Here is a 22,840-nt window from a genome sequence, read left to right on the forward strand (position 1 = left end):
GACCCCATTTTTGGTGTATCAAGGGTTAACAGGAAGTGGGTTTTAAATTGTAAAGGCTATCAAAAGCAATTTCTCACTCAACTGGCCACGTTTCTAAAAACAAGATAATTCTGTCTTTACTCAAGATACATACAAAGTTTGGACAGGAGCCCAGTCTGATCAAATCCTATTTGCTATGTTAGGCGCTTGCTTTTGACTTTGTCCATATAGATAGATAACTTAATGTCCCCTTGGGGACAAATAAAGACTTTACAGAAGCTGAAGAAACATAGTTATTATAAGAAAACTACCACCTCCTAAACATACACAATACCTCCTTATATAATAAGACAGCTGTTGCCATCTAATAACAGGCTTCTAGTGCCACAGGTTTACATTTAAAGGCATTTAACACAAACACATTTAACATGCAGCACAGGACAAAGTATTGTACTGGAGTTAAAATATCAACTTTCAAGTTTTTGAAGGACGTAGAACATTTAAGGTATTCCTGAGTATTTTGGAAGTGGTAATTGTCTCAGTGTTTCTGACACAAACAAGGCGTTTAATCATCTTAATATAATTCTTAATCTATATTATATATATATATACATATATATATATATATATATATATATATACATACACACACAGGTGCTGGTCATAAAATTAGAATATCATGACAAAGTTGATTTATTTCAGTAATTCCATTCAAAAAGTGAAACTTGTATATTAGATTCATTCATTACACACAGACTGATGTATTTCAAATGTTTATTTCTTTTAATGTTGATGATTATAACTGACAACTAGATAGATAGATAGATAGATAGATAGATAGATAGATAGATACTTTATTAATCCCAATGGGAAATTCACAATTCACAACTAATGAAAGTCCCAAATTCAGTATCTCGGAAAATTAGAATATTGTGAAAAGGTTCAATACTGAAGACACCTGGTGCCACACTCTAATCAGCTAATTAGCTCAAAACACCTGCAAAAGCCTTTAAATGGTCTCTCAGTCTAGTTCTGTAGGCTACACAATCATGGGGAAGACTGCTGACTTGACAGTTGTCCAAAAGATGACCATTGACACCTTGCACAAGGAGGGCAAGACACAAAAGGTCATTGCTAAAGAGGCTGGCTATTCACAGAGCTCTGTGTCCAAGCACATTAATAGAGAGGCGAAGGGAAGGACAAGATGTGGTAGAAAAAAGTGTACAAGCAATAGGGATAACCGCACCCTGGAGAGGATTGTGAAACAAAACCCATTCAAAAATGTGGGGGAGATTCACAAAGAGTGGACTGCAGCTGGAGTCAGTGCTTCAAGAACCACCACGCACAGACGTATGCAAGACATGGGTTTCAGCTGTCGCATTCCTTGTGTCAAGCCACTCTTGAACAAGAGACAGCGTCAGAAGCGTCTTGCCTTTGGCCTACTGCTGAGTGGTCCAAAGTTATGTTCTCTGATGAAAGTACATTTTGCATTTCCATTGGAAATCAAGGTCCCAGAGACTGGAGGAAGAGAGGCGAGGCACAGAATCCACATTGCGTGAGGTCCAGTGTAAAGTTTCCACAGTCAGTGATGGTTTGGGGTGCCATGTCATCTGCTGGTGTTGGTCCATTGTGTTTTCTGAGGTCCAACGTCAACGCAGCCGTCTACCAGGAAGTTTTAGAGCACTTCATGCTTCCTGCTGCTGACAAACTTTATGGAGATGCAGATTTCATTTTCCAACAGGACCTGGCACCTGCACACAGTGCCAAAGCTACCAGTACCTGGTTTAAGGACCATGGTATCCCTGTTCTTGATTGGCCAGCAAACTTGCCTGACCTTAACCCCATAGAAAATCTATGGGGTATTGTGAAGAGGAAGATGCAATACGCCAGACCCAACAATTCAGAAGAGTTGAAGGCCACTATCAGAGCAACATGGGCTCTCATAACACCTGAGTAGTGCCACAGACTGATCGACTCCATGCCACGCCGCATTGCTGCAGTAATCCAGGCCAAAGGAGCACCAACTAAATATTGAGTGCTGTACATGCTCATACTTTTCATGTTCATACCTTTCAGTTGGCCAACATTTCTAAAAATCCTTTTTTTGCATTGGTCTTAATTGATATTCTAATTTTCCGAGATACTGAATTTGGGACTTTCATTAGTTGTCAGTTATAATCATCAAAATTAAAAGAAATAAACATTTGAAATACATCAGTCTGTGTGTAATGAATGAATCTAATATACAAGTTTCACTTTTTGTATGGAATTACTGAAATAAATCAACTTTGTCATGATATTCTAATTTTATGACCAGCACCTGTATGTGTGTGTGTGTATATATATATATATATATATATATATATATATATATATATATATATATATATATCCATCCATCCATCCATTGTCTCCCGCTTATCCGAGGTCGGGTCGCGGGGGCAGCAGCTTGAGCAGAGATGCCCAGACTTCCCTCTCCCCGGCCACTTCTTCTAGCTCTTCCGGGAGAATCCCAAGGCGTTCCCAGGCCAGTCGAGAGACATAGTCCCTCCAGCGTGTCCTGGGTCTTCCCCGGGGCCTCCTCCCGGTTGGACGTGCCTGGAACACCTCACCAGGGAGGCGTCCAGGAGGCATCCTGATCAGATGCCCGAGCCACCTCATCTGACTCCTCTCGATGCGGAGGAGCAGCGGCTCTACTCTGAGCCCCTCCCGGATGACTGAGCTTCTCACCCTATCTTTAAGGGAAAGCCCAGACACCCTGCGGAGGAAACTCATTTCAGCCGCTTGTATTCGCGATCTCGTTCTTTCGGTCACTACCCATAGCTCATGACCATAGGTGAGGGTAGGAACATAGATCGACTGGTAAATTGAGAGCTTCGCCTTGCGGCTCAGCTCCTTTTTCACCACGACAGACCGATGCAACGCCCGCATTACTGCGGATGCCGCACCGATCCGCCTGTCGATCTCACGCTCCATTCTTCCCTCACTCGTGAACAAGACCCCGAGATACTTGAACTCCTCCACTTGGGGCAGGATCTCGCTACCAACCCTGAGAGGGCACTCCACCCTTTACCGGTTGAGGACCATGGTCTCGGATTTGGAGGTGCTGATTCTCATCCCAGCCGCTTCACACTCGGCTGCGAACCGATCCAGAGAGAGCTGAAGATCACGGCCTGATGAAGCAAACAGGACATCATCATCTGCAAAAAGCAGTGACCCAATCCTGAGCCCACCAAACCGGACCCCCTCAACACCCTGGCTGCGCCTAGAAATTCTGTCCATAAAAGTTATGAACAGAATCGGTGACAAAGGGCAGCCCTGGCGGAGTCCAACTCTCACTGGAAACGGGTTCGACTTACTGCCGGCAATGCGGACCAAGCTCTGGCACTGATCGTACAGGGACTGAACAGCCCTTATCAGGGGGGCCGGTACCCCATACTCTCGGAGTACCCCCCACAGGATTCCCCGAGGGACACGGTCGAATGCCTTTTCTAAGTCCACAAAACACATGTAGACTGGTTGGGCAAACTCCCATGCACCCTCCAGGACCATGCTAAGGGTATAGAGCTGGTCCACTGTTCCGCGACCAGGACGAAAACCACACTGTTCCTCCTGAATCCGAGGCTCGACTATCCGACGGACCCTCCTCTCCAGGACCCCTGAATAGACTTTTCCAGGGAGGCTGAGGAGTGTGATCCCTCTGTAGTTGGAACACACCCTCCGATCCCCCTTCTTAAAGAGGGGGACCACCACCCCGGTCTGCCAATCCAGAGGCACTGTCCCTGATGTCCATGCGATGTTGCAGAGGCGTGTCAGCCAAGACAGTCCTACAACATCCAGAGCCTTGAGGAACTCCGGGCGTATCTCATCCACCCCCGGGGCCCTGCCACCAAGGAGTTTTTTGACCACCTCGGTGACCTCAGTCCCAGAGATGGGGGAGCCCACCTCTGAGTCCCCAGGCTCTGCTTCCTCATTGGAAGGCATGTTAATGGGATTGAGGAGGTCTTCAAAGTATTCCCCCCACCGACCCACAACGTCCCGAGTCGAGGTCAGCAGCGCACCATCCCCACCATATACAGTGTTGACACTGCACTGCTTCCCCTTCCTGAGACGCCGGATGGTGGACCAGAATCTCCTCGAAGCCGTCCGAAAGTCATTCTCCATGGCCTCCCCAAACTCCTCCCACGCCCGAGTTTTTGCCTCAGCAACCACCAAAGCCGCATTCCGCTTGGCCTGCCGGTACCTATCAGCTGCCTCCGGGGTCCCACAGGACAAAAGGGTCCTGTAGGACTCCTTCTTCAGCTTGACGGCATCCTTCACCGCCGGTGTCCACCAGCGGGTTCGGGGATTGCCGCCACGACAGGCACCGACCACCTTACGGCCACAGCTCCGGTCAGCTGCCTCAACAATAGAGGCACGGAACATGGCCCATTCGGACTCAATGTCCCCCACCTCCCTCGGGATGTGGTCGAAGTTCTGCCGGAGGTGGGAGTTGAAGCTACTTCTGACAGGGGGCTCTGCCAGACGTTCCCAGCAGACCCTCACAACACGTTTGGGCCTACCACGCCTGACCGGCATCCTCCCCCACCATCGAAGCCAACTCACCACCAGGTGGTGATCAGTTGACAGCTCCGCCCCTCTCTTCACCCGAGTGTCCAAGACATGTGGCTGCAAGTCCGACGACACGACCACAAAGTCGATCATCGAACTGAGGCCTAGGGTGTCCTGGTGCCAAGTGCACATATGAACACCCCTATGCTTGAACATGGTGTTCGTTATGGACAATCCGTGACGAGCACAGAAGTCCAATAACAAAACACCGCTCGGGTTCAGATCAGGGGGGCCATTCCTCCCAATCACGCCCTTCCAGGTCTCACTGTCATTGCCCACGTGAGCATTGAAGTCTCCCAGCAGAACGAGGGAGTCCCCAGAAGGTATGCCCTCTAGCACCCCCTCCAGGGACTCCAAAAAGGGTGGGTACTCCGAACTGCTGTTCGGTGCATACGCACAAACAACAGTTAGGACCCGTCCCCCCACCCGAAGGCGAAGGGAGGCTACCCTCTCGTCCACCGGGGTAAACCCCAATGTACAGGCTCCAAGTTGGGGGGCAATAAGTATACCCACACCTGCTCGGCGCCTCTCACCGGGGCAACTCCAGAGTGGTAGAGAGTCCAGCCCCTCTCAAGGAGATTGGTTCCAGAGTCCAAGCTGTGCGTCGAGGTGAGCCCGACTATATCTAGCCGGAACCTCTCAACTTCGCGCACTAGCTCAGGCTCCTTCCCCTTCAGAGAGGTGACATTCCACGTCCCAAGAGCCAGTTTCTGTAGCCGAGGATCGGACCGCCAAGGTCCCCGCCTTCGGCCACCACCCAACTCACACTGCACCCGACCTCCTTGGCCCCTCCCATAGGTGGTGAGCCCATGGGAAGTATATATATATATAGTCACGATTGGGTCTCCAATTTGCACAGAAACACAGGAGGTTGTAGAGACAGGAACTTTATTCAAACACTGCAAACATGCATGTCTCTTTTTCAAAAATTTAAACATGATCCTTGACAAGACGGAGATGACAGTTCCGTCACACAATTAAAAGAATGCAAACATACAGTGTCTTCCTCTTCAAAGGAGTGCGCATCAGGAGCAGGGAAGGTCAGACAGAGAGAAAAGCAAACAATCAAAAACTGACAAGTGCTGTTCGAACTTTTAAGTATGCGAAGTACCACGCGGATCACACGGTAGAACGGCCGCAAGTTAGCCCAGCAAGCAAGGGAACAATGTGAAGGTAGTCTTTCAGCATTTTTTTTTTTAACCTGTAGGGGTGTGATCAGCCCCCCCAGCTCACACCCCCTCCCTCAGCTTTTTTCACATTTTCGTGAATCAAGCGGCATTCCAAACCAGGCTCAAACAAGTGTGACAGGACATTAGCATTAATATGTTCAGAGCCGGGTCGATGCCTCACTGTAAAACTGTAAGGTTGCAAACCCAAAAACCATCTCGTGAGACGAGAGTTTGTTTCTTTCTGACGGTACAACCACTGAAGTGGAGCGTGATCTGTCACTAATGTGAAATTTCGACCCCATAAATAATAACGAAACACTTCCACAGCCCATTTTATCGCCAAGCATTCTTTTTCAATAGTCAAATAATTGTGCTCCCTAGGAAGCAATTTCCTACTCAAAAATGTGATAGGGTGCTCTCCCCCATCAAAAACCTGGGACAAGACGGTGCCTACACCAAATGCACTTGTGTCCGTCTGTAGAACAAAATCCTTGGAGAAGTCAGGATTCCGTAGAACTGGATAAGAAGATAAAGCAGTTTTCAAATCACAAAAGGCACGTTCACAAACGTTTGTCCATACAACAGGGCGGTTTTTCCTGCCTCTAGTAAGATCTGAAAGAGGAGTAGCCCTATTTACAAAATCAGGGATGAATCTTCTGTAATAACCAGCAAGCCCCAGAAAGGCACGTACTTGTTCTGCGTTTCTGGACGTGGATGAGCAAGCATCTCTTCCACTTTTCTGAATTGAGGTCAGAGTAAACCCCTGCCCATGGAGTAGCCTAGATAATGAGTCTCAGACATACCCAATTTAAACTTCTTGGGGTTAGCTGTCAAACCAGCCTGTCTTACGCTTTCAAGGCCAGCCTAGAGACGTTCTAAATGTGTTTGCCAATCATTACTGAAAATCACGACATCATTGAGATAAGCCCCAGAATACTCGGAATGAGGATGCAAGATATGGTCCATCATACGGTGGAAAGTTAGAGGTGCGCCTTGAAGACCAAATGGGAGTCTAGTAAATTCATAAAGTCTTTCAGGAGTCGCAAATGCTGTTTTTTCGCAACTGTCAGTCTCAATTGGCGCCTGCCAGTAACCTTTCGTGAGATCCAGTGTGGAGATATAGGATGCCTGATCCAGTTTTTCCAACAGTTCATCAACACGGGGCATTGGATAAGCATCAAATTTATAGAGACTTTACTCAAGCGCCTGAAATTGATACAGAAGCGAACCGAGCCATCTTGTTTTGGGATTAATATGACCGGACTGCACCAGTCACTTTTACTTTCGCAAATTACACCCAGTGCCAGCATCTTTTAGACTTCCTTGCACACAATATTCTGTTGTGCTTCCAGAATCCGATATGGGTGCATCTGAACCCTAACACCGAGGTCAGTAGTGATTTTATGTTCTGCAAGGTTAGTCATGCCTGGCAAGTCACATCCCCCATCAGTGTTCCGTTCAATCAAAGGTAACAACTCTGTCTTTTGCGAGTCAGTCAAATCGTCACCAATGGCAACATCGGTCTAAGAGGCAGCAGCCAAAGAAGTGTACCCCCCTTATGGGTCATGCCATTCCTTCAAGAGATTAACATGTAAAATCTGGAAAGGTTTGCACCAGTTCGGTATTCAAACCTTGTAATTTACCGGCCCCATATGTTCCTCAATAATGGCAAGGCCTTGCCATTTCGCTAGGAATTTGTGCAGATCCGTTGGAATCAGTACCAGAACACGATCACCAGGTTTAAATTCACGGAGCTTACAGCGTCTATCATAAAGACGTTTCTGAGTTTCCTGCTCACGTCGCTGATGCTTCACAGCAGTTTAGAAATTCTTTCTTGCAACGAAATTACCCGATCTGCAAAGCTCAGCCCGTGAGCTGTTGTCCCGAATCCTGTCCATTCCTCTCGTACAACATCCAAGATGCCTTGCGGACACCTGCCAAACAACAACTCGAATGGACTCAAGCCAGTGGACGCCTGTGGCGATTCTCGCACCGCAAACATAATAAAAGGCAGGAGAGAGTCCCAAGACGTCAGATCGTCATGAGTGACTCGCCTGATCATCTGTTTTAAAGTTTTGTTAAATCGTTCAGTCAAACCTTTCGTCTGTGGATGGAAAACAGTGGTACTCATTTTCTAAATAGCAAAGCTGTCACACAATTGTTTCATTACGCGAGAAGTAAAAAGTGTGCCCTGATCAGTTAACATTTCTCTAGGGATGCCAATACGAACAAAAATCTCACACAAAGCTTTGGCTACAGTGAAGGAATTGGCTTTTTTTCAAAGCGGCAACTTCCGGATATTGCGTTGCATAGTCAACCAACACAAGCATATACTGATACTTATTTCTAGTCTTAGGTAGTCTAATCCCACCGGTTGGAAAGGGACTTCCAAAATAGGCATAGGAGAAAGTGGAGCCCGAGGAGGTTTATAAACAGAGACGATTTGACAATCAGGACAAGAAGTACAGAATCACTCCACATCTTTCCCCATATTCAGCCAATAAAATCGTTTTGATAAACGTTCTCTAGTTTTATCAGTCCTTTGGTGCCCACCCAAGATGTGAGAGTGAGCTAAATGCAAAAGAATGTCCCTACGTACTTCAGGTACAACTAACTGTTCAATAAATTCCCCGACTAAATGATCTGATATCACTCTAAAAAGGCAGCTTTCTCAAGAAAGTGTGGGGTTTTTAAGACCAGGGATGTATGCATGCATGCTCTTGGTAATAAGTCACTAGCAGAGCAAGCCTGTTTAAATGCATATTGTAATGAGCTATCAGCATGCTTCAATCACACAAAATCCGTCTGCTCGGCAGTGTTCGGAGGCATTTGCAAATTGAGAAGTTGTAGATAGCCCAGCCAGCCGCTCTGGGAAATTGGGAGGGGGGGGTGGATTGTCACCCTCTGTCTCGCTGGAGACATCGGGTTCAATATGTACTCTGGGCTCGAGAACTTCCCCAACAGCCACTTCGGGTTCAGTATTTAAACGGGGCTCGAGATATTCCCCAACAGCCAGTTCGCCCTCTTCCACCCGCTAAGCTTGACACGGGGCTCACTGACTGGCATCCGACATTTTGTCATGAGTCTAGGAAAAAGGGCATTCCTCCTGCCGATAAGTAAGGGCCAGGGGCAGGAGTCCGAAATGGTAGACCAAACTTTAAAATGACGACCCTTATATGTTAAAGAAAGAAGCAATGTCTGATAGTCTTTAACATCTCCATGTACACAACGTATGTTTACATTTCTGTGTTACACAGGTACTTGGCATCAAGACAGTCCTATCTGACAATACAAAGGTCACTTCCTGAGTCCAATAATGCCGAGATCTTGCAGCCCCCCAACTTCACCGAGACCATTAAGCCATTCGTTTTATCTGTAGAATAAGGAACACAGGAGCAACAAACCTCGGAGACACCAATTTCCATCGATTAAGATGATTAACAGCACGTACAGTGCATCCAGAAAGTATTCACAGCGCGTCACTTTTTCCACATTTTCTTATGTTACAGCCTTATTCCAAAATGGATTGAATTCATATTTTTCCTCAGAATTCTACACACAACACCCCATAATGACAAAGTGAAAAAAGTTTACTTGAAATTTTTGCAAATTTATTAAAAATAAAAAAATTGAGAAAGCACATGTACATAAGTATTCACAGCCTTTGCCATGAAGCTCAAAATTGAGCTCAGGTGCATCCTGTTTCCCTTGATCATCCTTGAGATGTTTCTGCAGCTTAATTGGAGTCCACCTGTGGTAAATTCAGTTGATTGGACAGGATTTGAAAAGGCACACACCTGTCTATATAAGGTCCCACAGTTGACAGTTCATGTCAGAGCACAAACCAAGCATGAAGTCAAAGGAATTGTCTGTAGACCTCCGAGACAGGATTGTCTCGAGGCACAAATCTGGGGAAGGTTACAGAAAAATTTCTGCTGCTTTGAAGGTCCCAATGAGCACAGTGGCCTCCATCATCCGTAAGTGGAAGAAGTTCGAAACCATCAGGACTCTTCCTAGAGCTGGCCGGCCATCTAAACTGAGCGATCGGGGGAGAAGGGCCTTAGTCAGGGAGGTGACCAAGAACCCGATGGTCACTCTGTCAGAGCTCCAGAGGTCCTCTGTGGAGAGAGAAGAACCTTCCAGAAGGACAACCATCTCTGCAGCAATCCACCAATCAGGCCTGTATGGTAGAGTGGCCAGATGGAAGCCACTCCTTAGTAAAAGGCACATGGCAGCCCGCCTGGAGTTTGCCAAAAGGCACCTGAAGAAAATTCTCTGGTCTGATGAGACAAAGATTGAACTCTTTGGTGTGAATGCCAGGTGTCACGTTTGGAAGAAACCAGGCACCGCTCATCACCAGGCCAATACCATCCCTACAGTGAAGGATGGTGGTGGCAGCATCATGCTGTGGGGATGTTTTTCAGCGGCAGGGACTGGGAGACTAGTCAGGATAAAGGGACTGCAGCAATGTACAGAGACATCCTGGATGAAAACCTGCTCCAGAGCACTCTTGACCTCAGACTTGGGCGACGGTTCATCTTTCAGCAGGATAACGACCCTAAGCACACAGCCAAGATATCAAAGGAGTGGCTTCAGGACAACTCTGTGAATGTCCTTGAGTGGCCCAGCCAGAGCCCAGACTTGAATCCGATTGAACATCTCTGGAGAGATCTTAAAATGGCTGTGCACCTACGCTTCCCATCCAACCTGATGGAGCTTGAGAGGTGCTGCAAAGAGGAATGGGCGAAACTGGCCAAGGATAGGTGTGCCAAGCTTGTGGCATCATATTCAAAAAGACTTGACGCTGTAATTGCTGCCAAAGATGCATCGACAAAGTATTGGGCAAAGGCTGTGAATACTTATGTACATGTGATTTCTCAGTTTTTTTAATTTTAATAAATTTGCAAAAACCTCAAGTAAATTTTTTTCATGTTGTCATTATGGGGTGTTGTGTGTAGAATTCTGAGGAAAAAAATGAATTTAATCCATTTTGGAATAAGGCTGTAACATAAAAAAATGTGGAAAAAGTGATGCGCTCTGAATACTTTCCAGATGCACTGTAGATGTTCTAACCTCCATTCAAAGCGACGCGCATTCCCTACGCCATCTCTCGGAGGCTGCAGAACAGCATAAGGAGCAGCAAATCCAGCACTTTTTCTCCAAGCGGTTTGAGAACCCTCCAAACGTCTGGCTATGATCGTCAATTATTCAACATCATGATGAAGGCATTCATCTCGGAGAACTGCAGGTATCTGTGCCAGCAGTATATTCATGACAACCTTTTCCACAACTCACTTCATCTCGTTTCCCTCAAACCAGCAGTGAACTTTATGAATTAAATCTTGAATTTGCGCATGAATGGGTCTGTCCATGTTCAGTTTCCAATCATGAAGAGCAAAACCTTTAGACAAAAAACGTGTAGTTTTTCGCAAAACAACCTGCCACTTCAAGAAATCATAATCGCAGAGTTTATCGCGAGGCACATTCCGTAAAGCAATTAAGGCATCCCCAGACAAAAAAGGGGTGGTGATGATGACAGCCCAGTTTCGTTTGTCCCATCCCAGCAAAGTCGCCACATGTTCAAAAGCCAAAAGAAACATCTCTGGGTCATCGGAAGGCCCCATCTTTGTCAGCACATCCTTGGAATTAGCAGGTAGAGCAGGAACCGGATCATCCTCCGGGTCGGGAGGAAGCGGGACATTTTCAGCGATCTGAAACAACTCCTCGCCATTCATCTGTGCAACCACTCCTGGTACCACTTGTCACGCTTGGGTCACAGATTTGCACAGAAACACAGGAGGTTGTAGAGACAGGAACTTTATTCAAACACTGCAAACATACATGTCTCTTTTTCAAAAGTTTAAACGTGCTCCTTGACAAGACGGAGATGACAGTTCCGTCTCACAATTAAAAAAATGCAAACATATCTTCCTCTTCAAAGGAGTGCGCATCAGGAGCAGGGAAGGTCAGAGAGAGAGAAAAGCAAACAATCAAAAACTGACAAGTGCTATTCGGACTTTTAAGTATGCAAAGTACCGCACGATTGGCCGCAAATAAGCCCAGCAAGAAAGGGAGCAATGTGAAGGTAGTCTTTCAGCATTTTTTTTTAACCTGTAGGGGTGCGATCAGCACCCCCAGCTCACTATATATACACTCATACATATAAAAGCCAAATACCACTGACTCACTCATCTCAAAATCTCCCAAACCATGAGGACTTCAAATTTGGAATGTGGGTTACCCTTAGCCCATAGGTGCTTGCTAAGAAACGGTTTTAAAAATTTCATGGTCCAAGCGCAAAATTTCTTATAGTTTTTTTAGACCCATTTGTATGTCAGTCTGCTTTTACACACGTCATAAATGTAGGAAGGACGGATCCTTGCGTGTGTTTGAACTGGTAACATTTGAATGTGATGATTGCATACTATTGTTGCCTCTGCAGGTCCTGGAGTACAAAAGAAACAGCAACATGTGGGACTGGCAAGATCGGGGGAAAAAAAACACGTGGTGTTATGCGAATGAATATGAATAACATGAATAATGTTGCATCCGTGCCACAATGTTTTCCGAAATGTACTATACAGGTCATAAAATGAATAATTCCAAATATCATATATACCTATGTCTCTGTTTTTGTTTTTTTGACATCATAGACCATAAGGTGCATACTGATTCAGCGTGAGCAGGAACACTCAATAAAACTGAATAAAAAAAAAAAGAATAAAGTGACAGTGAGATACGAACAAGGCAGATTCACCAGCATTTGTAGGTCAGCTTTTATCCCTCCAGATCAGAGAATGTCCAGTTCCATTGCCTCAAAACACCACTCACATCTACAGTTACTCCCAGTTTCAAATAAAAACTAACAGCTTCAGATCCCTAGGGCGGTAGTATGTATCACGATCGTGACTGAGAGAATAAAAGTGAAAGAAAAAAAAAAAAAAGGTAACTTTCACAAGTCCTATAAATGTACACAGTCTGTTACAGACGCAAACCAAATGTATGTGTGTACTGTATAATATTAACAATAAGAGCAGCTCACTACTGAAAACAGCAAATACAGGAGGCAGACGGGATCGAACCAGGGACTCTTGATTACAAGTCAGCAAATCTTACCGCTACGCCACGGAAGCTGTTGTATCGTCCTTGAACCTTTTGTGAAAGTGTTTATTTGATCTTTGGACTTCAGGCTTCACACATTATATAGTTTATGCCAACATTTTGTCATTTACTACTAAAATATGACAAACGTTTCTGTTTTAACAATGTGTTTGCACAGATTATTATAGAAACGGAACACACATTAAATGCATGTGTTCCAAATAACGATCTATTATTTCCACTCTAAAACTCCAGCACTTCACTCCCAGATAATCAATCAAGGCATGAGCTGGGGGAAGTTTGTGCACGGTCTGCGGTGGTGGGGGATGGAATAGCAGGCTGCTTGCTATTTGTCTTAATTGGCACATTTAAAGGACAAAAGACGCTGAGGGAGAGGTACGAACAGATTTAAGGTGGGCTGGATCTACAAATTTTTTTGTAGGCTCTGGTAATTTTAGTGTTAAGAAAGATAAACATGATTTTTTCGCTGATTTAGTATCCCATCATTCTAAGAATCCTAGGGTCTTATTTAATTCAATTAATGCGGCCATTCACACTCATTTTGTGACAGGATTAAATAGTACTGTTCTTTCATGTGAGCAGTTTCTTTCATTCTTTGTCAGTAAAATTGATACAATCCGTTGTGGTATTGTTCCAACTGGCTACGAACTTCCTAATGTTAATCATGGCATTGTCTTGGAATCTTTTGATCTTGTCTCACTTTCACAGTTAAAAAGTATTACTGACACCCTTAAACCTACTCTCAGTTCTCTTGCTATTGTACCACCACACCTTTTAGTGGAAGCCTTTGATGTTTTGGGTCCATCTTTACTTGCCATTATCAATGGTTCTATTAGTGAGGGGGTTGTGCCCTAATTTTTTAAACATGCTGTGGTGGGTCCCTGTCTAAAAAAGGCAGAATTAGATCCTAGAGTTTTAACCAATTTTCACCCAATTTCCCAATTGCCATTTCTGGCTAAAATATTAGAAAGACTTGTTTATAATCAATTGGTTGATCACCTTAACTCCAATAATTTATCTGAGATCTACCAATCTGGCTTTAGGCATTATCATGGTGTTGAGATGGCCCTCCTGAAAGTATTCAATGACATCTCTATTATTACTGACTCAGGTGGTGCGGCAGTCCTTGTCCTCCTTGACCTATCCACTGCTTTTGACATTATTGACCATGAGATATTGCTGTTGCGGCTTCAACATCTTGTTGGGCTTAAAGGGGCTGCTCTTAACTGGTTCAGGTCATATCTAATTGGTAGACACTTTTCAGTGACTTTAAATTCCTCTTTTTCGTCTACTGCTCCTCTTAAATGTGGTGTTCCTCAGGGATCCATTTTGAGTCCTATTTTATTCTCTATGTACCTTCGCCCTATTGGAGGCATTTTTAGGCAATTTAACATTTCCTTTCACTGCTATGCTGATGATACACAGGTTTATATTCCCGTCAGCAACTCTGCAATAAATCAACTGCACACTTGTCTTTTTGAACAAAGATCACGGATGGCTAATAATTTCCTTGATCTGAATCAAAATAAAAGGGAGATGCTTATAGTGGGTCCATCAGCTAAAGCTCAAATTGGACTTCTCGGCTCTTTCTCTGTCTTTTGCAAACCTCAAGTCCGCAATCTTGGTGTTATCTTTGACAGTAACCTCTCTTTTGAGAAACAGATTAATTCTGTAGTCAAGAGTTGCTCTTTCCAGCTTAATCTTTTATGTAAGATCAAGCCTTTTTTTATCTTCTAGGGATCTTGAGAAAGCTACTCATGCTTTTATCTTTTCTTGCCTTGATTACTGCAACTCGCTGTATTCTGGGATTAGCAAATTCTTGATACGCAGGTTACAGTTGGTCCAGTAAGCTACCGCTCGCTTTCTGGTTGGGGCAATAAATTCTGATTCTGTTACTCCAATATTAGCTTCTTTACACTGGCTGCCTGTCAGTTTTCGAATTGATTTTAAAATCTTGTTGCTAGTTTTTAAATCTTTACATGGGCTTGCTCCTGCCTATTTATCTGAATTGTGTGCTTTACACCAGCCATCTAGAATGCTTAGATCTTCTGGTCAGTTGTCTCTTGTTGTTTGTCGTACCAAGTGTAAAACTAAGGGGGACAGGGCTTTTGCAGCTGCTACTCCTCGCCTATGGAACTCTTTACCTCATTACATAAAGGAGTCGTCTACAATTGAATTGTTCAAAACAAGATTAAAGACTCATTTCTATTCACTTGCTTTCCGTGACCTTCAGTAATACTGATGGTTTCCTCATTGTGATTATGTAATCTTACTTCTGTTTATTATTTATTTTATTTATGTTCATTTATTTTATTTCTATTCATGTTAATTTCATTTATGTTTTTTTCTTCTTTTATTGTAAAGCACTTTGGCCACAGCATTCCTATGATGTTTTAAATGTGCTATATAAATAAACTAGCAAAATACCCGCGCTTCGCAGCGGAGAAGTAGTGTGTTAAAGAGGTTATGTAAACATATATATATACATAAACATATATATACATATCTACATATACACATATCTACATATACATATACAGTAATTCCTCGCTATATCGCGGTTCGCCTTTCGCGGCTTCACTCCATCGCGGATTTTATATGTAAGCATATTTAAATATATATCGCGGATTTTTTGCTGGTTCGCGGATTTCTGCGGACAATGGGTCTTTTAATTTCTGGTACATGCTTCCTCAGTTGGTTTGCCCAGTTGATTTCATACAAGGGACGCTATTGGCAGATGGCTGAGAAGCTACCCAACTTACTTTTCTCTCTCTCTCTCTCTTGCGCTGACTTTCTCTGATCCTGACGTAGGGGGATTGAGCAGGGGGGCTGTTCGCACACCTAGACTATACGGATGCTCGTCTAAAAATGCTGAAAGATTATCTTCACGTTGCTACCTTCTGTGCAGCTGCTTCCTGAAGAGACATGCTGCACGGTGCTTCGCATACTTAAAAGCTCGAAGGGCACGTATTGATTTTTGATTGAAAAACAAACTCTGTCTCTCTCTCTCTCTCTTCTTTCTCTGCTCCTGACGGAGGGGGTGTGAGCTGCCGCCTTCAACAGCTTTGTGCCGCGGTGCTTCGCATACTTAAAAGCCAAACAGCCCTATTGATTTGTTTGCTTTCCTATCTCTTTCTGACAGGCTTTGCTCCTGACGCGCACTCCTTTGAAGAGGAAGATATGTTTGCATTCTTTTAATTGTGAGACGGAACTGTCATCTCTGTCTTGTCATGGAGCACAGTTTAAACTTTTGAAAAAGAGACAAATGTTTGTTTGCAGTGTTTGAATAACGTTCCTGTCTCTCTACAACCTCCTGTGTTACTGCGCAAATCTGTGACCCAAGGATGACAATATAAAAATAACCATATAAACATATGGTTTCTACTTCGCGGATTTTCTTATTTCGCGGGTGGCTCTGGAACGCAACCCCCGCGATGGAGGAGGGATTACTGTATATACATATACACATCCACATATACATATATATATATACACATATACTAATTTACATATCTACTTATATATATATATATATATATATACATATAAATATAGACATACATATATACATACATACATTCACATATATATATATATATATATATATATATATATATATATATATATATATATATATATATACTGTATATATACATATCTGCTTATTGGCTCCTGTATATAGGATATAGCGGGTTGGATAATGGATGGATGGACATTTGCATGCATAGCCCTATTTGCCTGTTTTCGTTTTTTTTCTTTCTTCAGTAATATTTCAGCAAACCCGGAGCTTGTCAGTTCACATCCTGGTACTGACACCACTGTGTGACCCTGAGGAAGTCACTTCACCTGCCTGTGCTGCAAAAAACAAAAGTAATGTAACAAATTGTACCTCAGATGTTGCAAGTTGCTGGAATAAAGGCATAAGTAAAATAGATAAATATGTATTATACACATAGGAAGTATTAATTTATTTTCAGTCAAGTCATCTGCAGCAAACCTTTATAAATGAGGGTTTCTCCTTTTTAGATAGTGCAAACTGTTTCTTCTTCATTGAGGTTTTCTCTTGGAGAGCTTTTTTCATTTCATTGAAAATTAAAGCAGCAGCTGCCAAAATATGTAGCTTTCTTATTAATTTTTCAACATTGTGTAAAATAACTTTATAAAGTAACATAAAAGGTTTAAATACTGGTTATCCTTTTACACTAAAATATTACTAAAGAGATACAAAAAAAGTAAAATGCATATGTTCTTTTTCTTTAAGGAGATTTAATATTACCGAAGAAAGAAAAAAAAAACTAAAACAGCAAAATGGGGCTATGCATACAAACTTAAAAGGTTTAAATAAAACAGAAATATACACTTTTATTTTTACTTGCTTAACTTGTGGAGGGTGTATCCTGTAGCAAAGCCCTAACTTTTTTTGTGAAAGCCCATTTCAGTCAATAAGTCTTAAAAACAGGTGTAAAGATATTGACAATAAGCTACGCAAACCCACCAAGACATGGAATCGTTTAAATCAAGTATCATTACATCTTCCTTTCTTAAAGAGAAGTAAGGCAGTACTTATAAGCTTACATATATATATATATATATATATATATATATATATATATATATATATATATATATATATATATATATATATATATATATAGACATACATACATATACATATATAGATATATATATATATATATCTATATATATCTATATCTCTATATACATCTATATATATATATCTATATCTATATATGCATAAATATATATATATCTAAATCCCCGCGAAGTACTGCTTTTAAATTTTTATTAAGAAGAAAAGCTTTTTAAATTGAGGGAAAATATCCCAATAGCAATTTGTTAAGGATCTGTTTTTTTGTGAAGCAGCCTTAACAGAGCTTTTCCGCTGTTTTATAAACGACCGCCATATTAGGTCTTCCTTTTTCCTTGTTTTGCCAAGGAAGGAGCCTTTTTATTAAATCCAAGGGTTCTTCGCTTTTTTTTTTTGTTTGTTTATTACAATTGTTATAGTTCTGTTTGTATACGACGTTGTCAGTTCAGCACTCAGGTTGTAATATGACCAAGCTGTGCAAGCTTACTGTTAAGAATGCAACGTATAGTTGTACATGAGTAAAGCAATCTTGCCTCAAATCAATGGCAACCTTTTGTAGGTCTATGAACTTAATTTAAAGTTTAGGTTTACACGGTGCTTTCTTTCTGAAGTACCTGCACTCATGAATATGTCTGTATGCGTCAGTCGCTCAAATCCCCGCGCTTCGCACCGGCGAAGTACTGCTTTTAAATTTTTATTAAGAAGAAAAGAAAACCTTTTAAAATTGAGGGAAAATATACCAATAACAGTTTGTTAAGGATCTGTTTTTTTGTGAAGCTGCCTTCACTCGAGTGATCACTTCGAGCTGACTTGCTGGCTAACCATAAGCGTTACCTGGTAGGTAACCACCCATACAATCAGATTGTGAATCAGACTACGAATGCCGTGAATGTAATTACCCCGATGTACATGCTGTCAAATAAACGAACCACACGCCGTGGCGCAATTTTAGGGGCTTCGCCTCTAGCACTGACGTCCGAGGTTCGATTCCCGTAAGGGAGTGAAGTGAGTGGGTGGTTATCTACCAGGTAACGCTTATGGTTGGCCAGCAAGTCAGGTAACATCAGCCACGGTGCCTTCAGTTGTGAGAAGCAGATCATAGAATGGATGAAAATAGTTTACTGTCAAATAATGCAAAGAGTACGCGACACGTCTTTCCCCCTTATTCTTGGCTCATCAGGCATACACACTCACTGCACTCGCTTACGGTAATCGAACCTCGGACGTCAGCGCTAGAGGGGCTTCGCAGCGGTGAAGTATTGCTTTTAAATTTTAATTAAGAAGAAAAGAAAACCTTTTTAAATTAAGTCTTAAAAAGAGGTGTAAAGATATTGACAATAAGCTACGCAAACCCACCAAGACATGCAATCGTTTAAATCAAGGCACGAGTCGAAAAACACCATCCCATAATATTAGTTAACGATTAACACATTTCTATATGTATTGTAAGCATACAATACAACTGATAATATGTTGCGCTTATTTATCTGGTGTACTGACATTTTGCGCGTTTAACGGCTGAAATCCAGTTCCAGTTATGACCATTACGCGTAGAATTTCGAAATGAAACCTGCCTAACTTTTGTAAGTAAGCTGTAAGGAATGAGCATGCCAAATTTCAGCCTTCTACCTACACGGGAAGTTGGAGAATTAGTGATGAGTGAGTCAGTCAAACAGGTTCCAGTTATGACCATTACGCGTAGAATTTCGAAATGAAACCTGCCTAACTTTTGTAAGTAAGCTGTAAGGAATGAGCCTGCCAAATTTCAGCCTTCTACCTACACGGGAAGTTGGAGAATTAGTGATGAGTGAGTCAGTCAGTCAGTCAGTCAGTCAGTGAGGGCTTTGCCTTTTATTAGTATAGATTGACAATGACATAAAGGTAATCCATGGATTTTCAGTACTACTCAGATATCCACATAGCTACTGTACATTTTTAAACAATCTATCATGTACATTCAGCTTTAACTAAGCATTCCATTCTGTACAATATTTACATTCATAGGCATTATTTGACTGCTCATATAGTTTGTCTTAACTTCAAAGCATACTTCATAGTAACGTAGTAGAATAGGTCAAAGATGTAATCCTGGAAGAGAATAGCATTAAATGTACAATGCCATATCACACAAAATAAAAGCAACAATTTATTCGGGTAAAAAAATCTTACGCAAATGCTGATGTTTCTCGTGAAGAAGTCTGAAATACAAAAGAAAAATAAATGGCATGTTTACAATGTGTGCTTTTTCCTATCATTCTTAAACTCAAAATTAGCTAATAAAACTGAAACACTGACCCCATATACCTTTTCTAATGCTTTTTCTTTTCTCAGAAAACTTGGAGAAGACAGGTGTCTTTTTAATGGCTTGGACGTCTTCTTAGCTTTCTTCACACCTAAAAGAAGTAAAACAAAAACTCCATTAGTACTTCACAGTTATATTTAAGGTCAGGCCATTAAAAGGTTAGGACTGTAAGCAGGAAAAAAAAAATTTGGGAGATCTTAATTGAAACATTTTATGTTATCATGTCTCAGCACAGTAAATCTGCATACAAGTTCCCAGCGTAGCAGCAGCTAGGAATCTAGGGAAACTATGTGTCCTCAAACTTATGCACTTGGAAGGTGAATATGCACTGTACATCATCTCTGCTCCTTATCAGTGACCAGAACCACAAAAGATCTCTGAGTCACTGACCCACGTGAATTGAAATGGTTTTAAAATTGTTCAATTGCTCATAACCATGAAGAGCACCACAAATGTTAAGATCACCATCAAGGTTCCTTTTACTTCTAGCACATTAAAAGGTGGTGCTTAAATACTTGACTGATTTAAGCTTCAAATGGCTCAGTAGACATATATAATTTAATATTTGCTTTAATAACAGATCTACCTTCCATTGATTTACAAATTTAAATATATTAGGCTTGTACTAGGAAAGAGTACAGCATCAGAGAATTTTATTTTTCTACATGCAAGATCATTGTTAAGTGTAACCATCCAGTGCACCATTTTTACACAGTTTTTAAATGTGTTGTATGTACATCTTGATGTTATTCTCAGTGTGTAAATATTTCTTTTTTTTTTTTTTGTTCAAAATTATTTGTGTTGCATGTCAATATGCATTTAAAATTTAACTATGCTACTTTGTAACAGTTTACAGCACACGGAACTCAATTTGTCTACATTTTTTAAATCTCATTTGTGCCTGTGACAGTCTACTGTAGATTGGCTCCACACTACCTGTTCCATCTGGGAGCCTCTTCGTCCCAAAGCCATCGATAGTCATACACTGACATAAGCTGGCCAAATGAGGACACACAGACATGCAGCAGGGGTAGGTGCAAAAAGTGTCCAAGCTCTTTTATTTAAAATCAATCCAAAAATCAGAGTTCAAATAAACAGTGCAGTGCATCAAACTCTTCTTTAAATAAATAATCCATAAAAGTAAGTGCTTGTGTAAGTTAAAACCAAGTTCAAATAAATATCCATTAAAATTGAGGTTAAAATCTAGCAGAAAGCAGTCTTCCAAAATCTCACGAGCCCTGGTGCATCCCTCTAAAATCTAATGTCTCCATGGCTTACACTGTTCAGATCTTCCAGTACAGGGACCAGCAGTTGCAGACAACCCTTAATCCTGACCCGCGTCCCTGGCACTAATTCCCTGATGCTCCATGGGCTGCCTCTAAGTCCAACTCCCTCTTACTCTCATTGCCATTCCCAGCCTTGTTGGGGGAGTCCTCCTGGAGTATTTTTTGCTGTTCTTGCTCCCTGGCTGCTTAGCGCCAGCCACACTCTCCATCAGCCACTCCAGTCTGCTTGTCAGTCTTATACCCCCTTTTTATGTCACTTATGAACAAGATCCAAGATACCTGAACTCCTTAATCTTGGTAGTTGACCCCTACTCACCTGGGGCCTCATGCATAATGCTGTGTGTAGAATTCACACTGAAACATGGCATATGGACAAAAGCGGAAATGTGCATATGCACAAAAAAAATCCAGTTACATAAATCTGTGCCTTCACCAACTTCCACGTTCTTCCGCTCCATATATCCCGGTCAGTGTGAAAAGTAACGTATGTGCACGTGCCTGCTGCCACTCCCCAACTCCTCCCAGAATTACGCATCTTTGAATATGCAAATCAATATAAATAGCCCTTAAGCTCAGCGTTCTGTGTAAAGACAATGGCAAAAGCATGGGGGAAAATAGAAGAATTTCAGCGAATACCAAGTGGAGGCAAGGAAAAACTTACTATTTGTTGCTTTAAACAGTGGCAAAAACAACAAAAGGAAGTTGATCGAGTGACAGAGTGTCGGAGAAACTCAAAAGTTCAAGTTCACAGTTGCTCAGTGCGCGAAATAAAAAAAAGAAGTTATCAGATATCAAAGTCTCAGTGAAAGGACGAGTTGTAGCTCATTGTCTGAGAGTAATATGGAAGCTTATTAGGGTACAGAGAAAAGAAAATTAAAACCGGCATACAGTGGGGAAAAAAAGCTTGAAATGTCAACTTTAATCTCGAAATTTACACTTTAATGACAAAACAAACTATGTGATTAAAGTAGAACATCATAAACTTCATCTTAAAATCGTTTAAGTTACTAGTTTTTCAAATCCCATTGTAACTGAAGTAGCACGTTAAATGCTTTGTTTTGTATAGGTTCTTCTATGTGCTCTGTGTGTGTGAATCATTGCGTGCTTCTTAAATGGGCTTTCTCTTCCTTTGACAGGACACAGAATCCATTACATTCGTGATATTACAGTTCTCTGAATAATTTAAATACTGAGATGTATACTTGATATCATTTTCATAATGATAGGAATTAAAGCATGTTATTAAACATGGGAACATGGTGGCGCAGTGATAGTGACGAACTGGCACCCCATCCCGAGATTGCTCCTGCCTCACGGCAAGATGCCTTGCTACACCGTGCGCGACCTTCGATGAAACAACTTATTGCAGCAGTACTGTCTCTTTCAGCCCCCAATTCCTGTCCTTCCTTTTCTTTCTCCAAATACCCAATCACCACACAATCAGCTCTGTAATAGATGTAAAGCCACCTGTAAGCTGAGAATGCAGATTCTTCAAAACTTTTAAGGAACACTGAAATATCTTCGTAGTACATGTTTAATTATTCTATCCATCTAAGGTCACGCCAGTCCCAGCAAGCATGCAGCGCAAGGCAGGAACAATCCCTGAACGGGGCACCTGATCGTCGCTACCGCTGTCCACCATTTCCTCACAAATGTAATTATTAACAATATAGATTATGTAAATGATGTTAACATTTTATCTGTATAATGTAATAAACATATTTTGCTGCATTTCATCTTAAAAATGACATTGTCATCATAT

General features: G+C 42.0%; 1 protein-coding gene across 4 annotated transcripts in view; it reads right to left on the reverse strand.

The window, feature by feature from the left end:
- sanbr (SANT and BTB domain regulator of CSR) overlaps positions 1 to 22,840 on the reverse strand; it is a 160,330-nt gene that overhangs the window by 12,978 nt on the left and 124,512 nt on the right. For 2 of the 4 annotated variants that reach the window (XM_051919328.1, XM_051919327.1), the window contains exons 16-17: positions 19,786 to 19,875; positions 19,660 to 19,688 (exon numbers count right to left, since the gene is read on the reverse strand). In XM_051919328.1, coding sequence (XP_051775288.1) covers positions 19,660 to 19,688; positions 19,786 to 19,875 — 119 coding nt within the window. Of the gene's footprint in view, positions 1 to 19,659; positions 19,689 to 19,785; positions 19,884 to 22,840 lie in introns of all 4 variants that reach the window. The other 2 variants (XM_051919330.1, XM_051919329.1) reach the window with 2 other exon arrangements.

Source organism: Erpetoichthys calabaricus, chromosome 15, assembly GCF_900747795.2.
Source record: "Erpetoichthys calabaricus chromosome 15, fErpCal1.3, whole genome shotgun sequence".
NCBI lineage: Eukaryota > Metazoa > Chordata > Cladistia > Polypteriformes > Polypteridae > Erpetoichthys > Erpetoichthys calabaricus.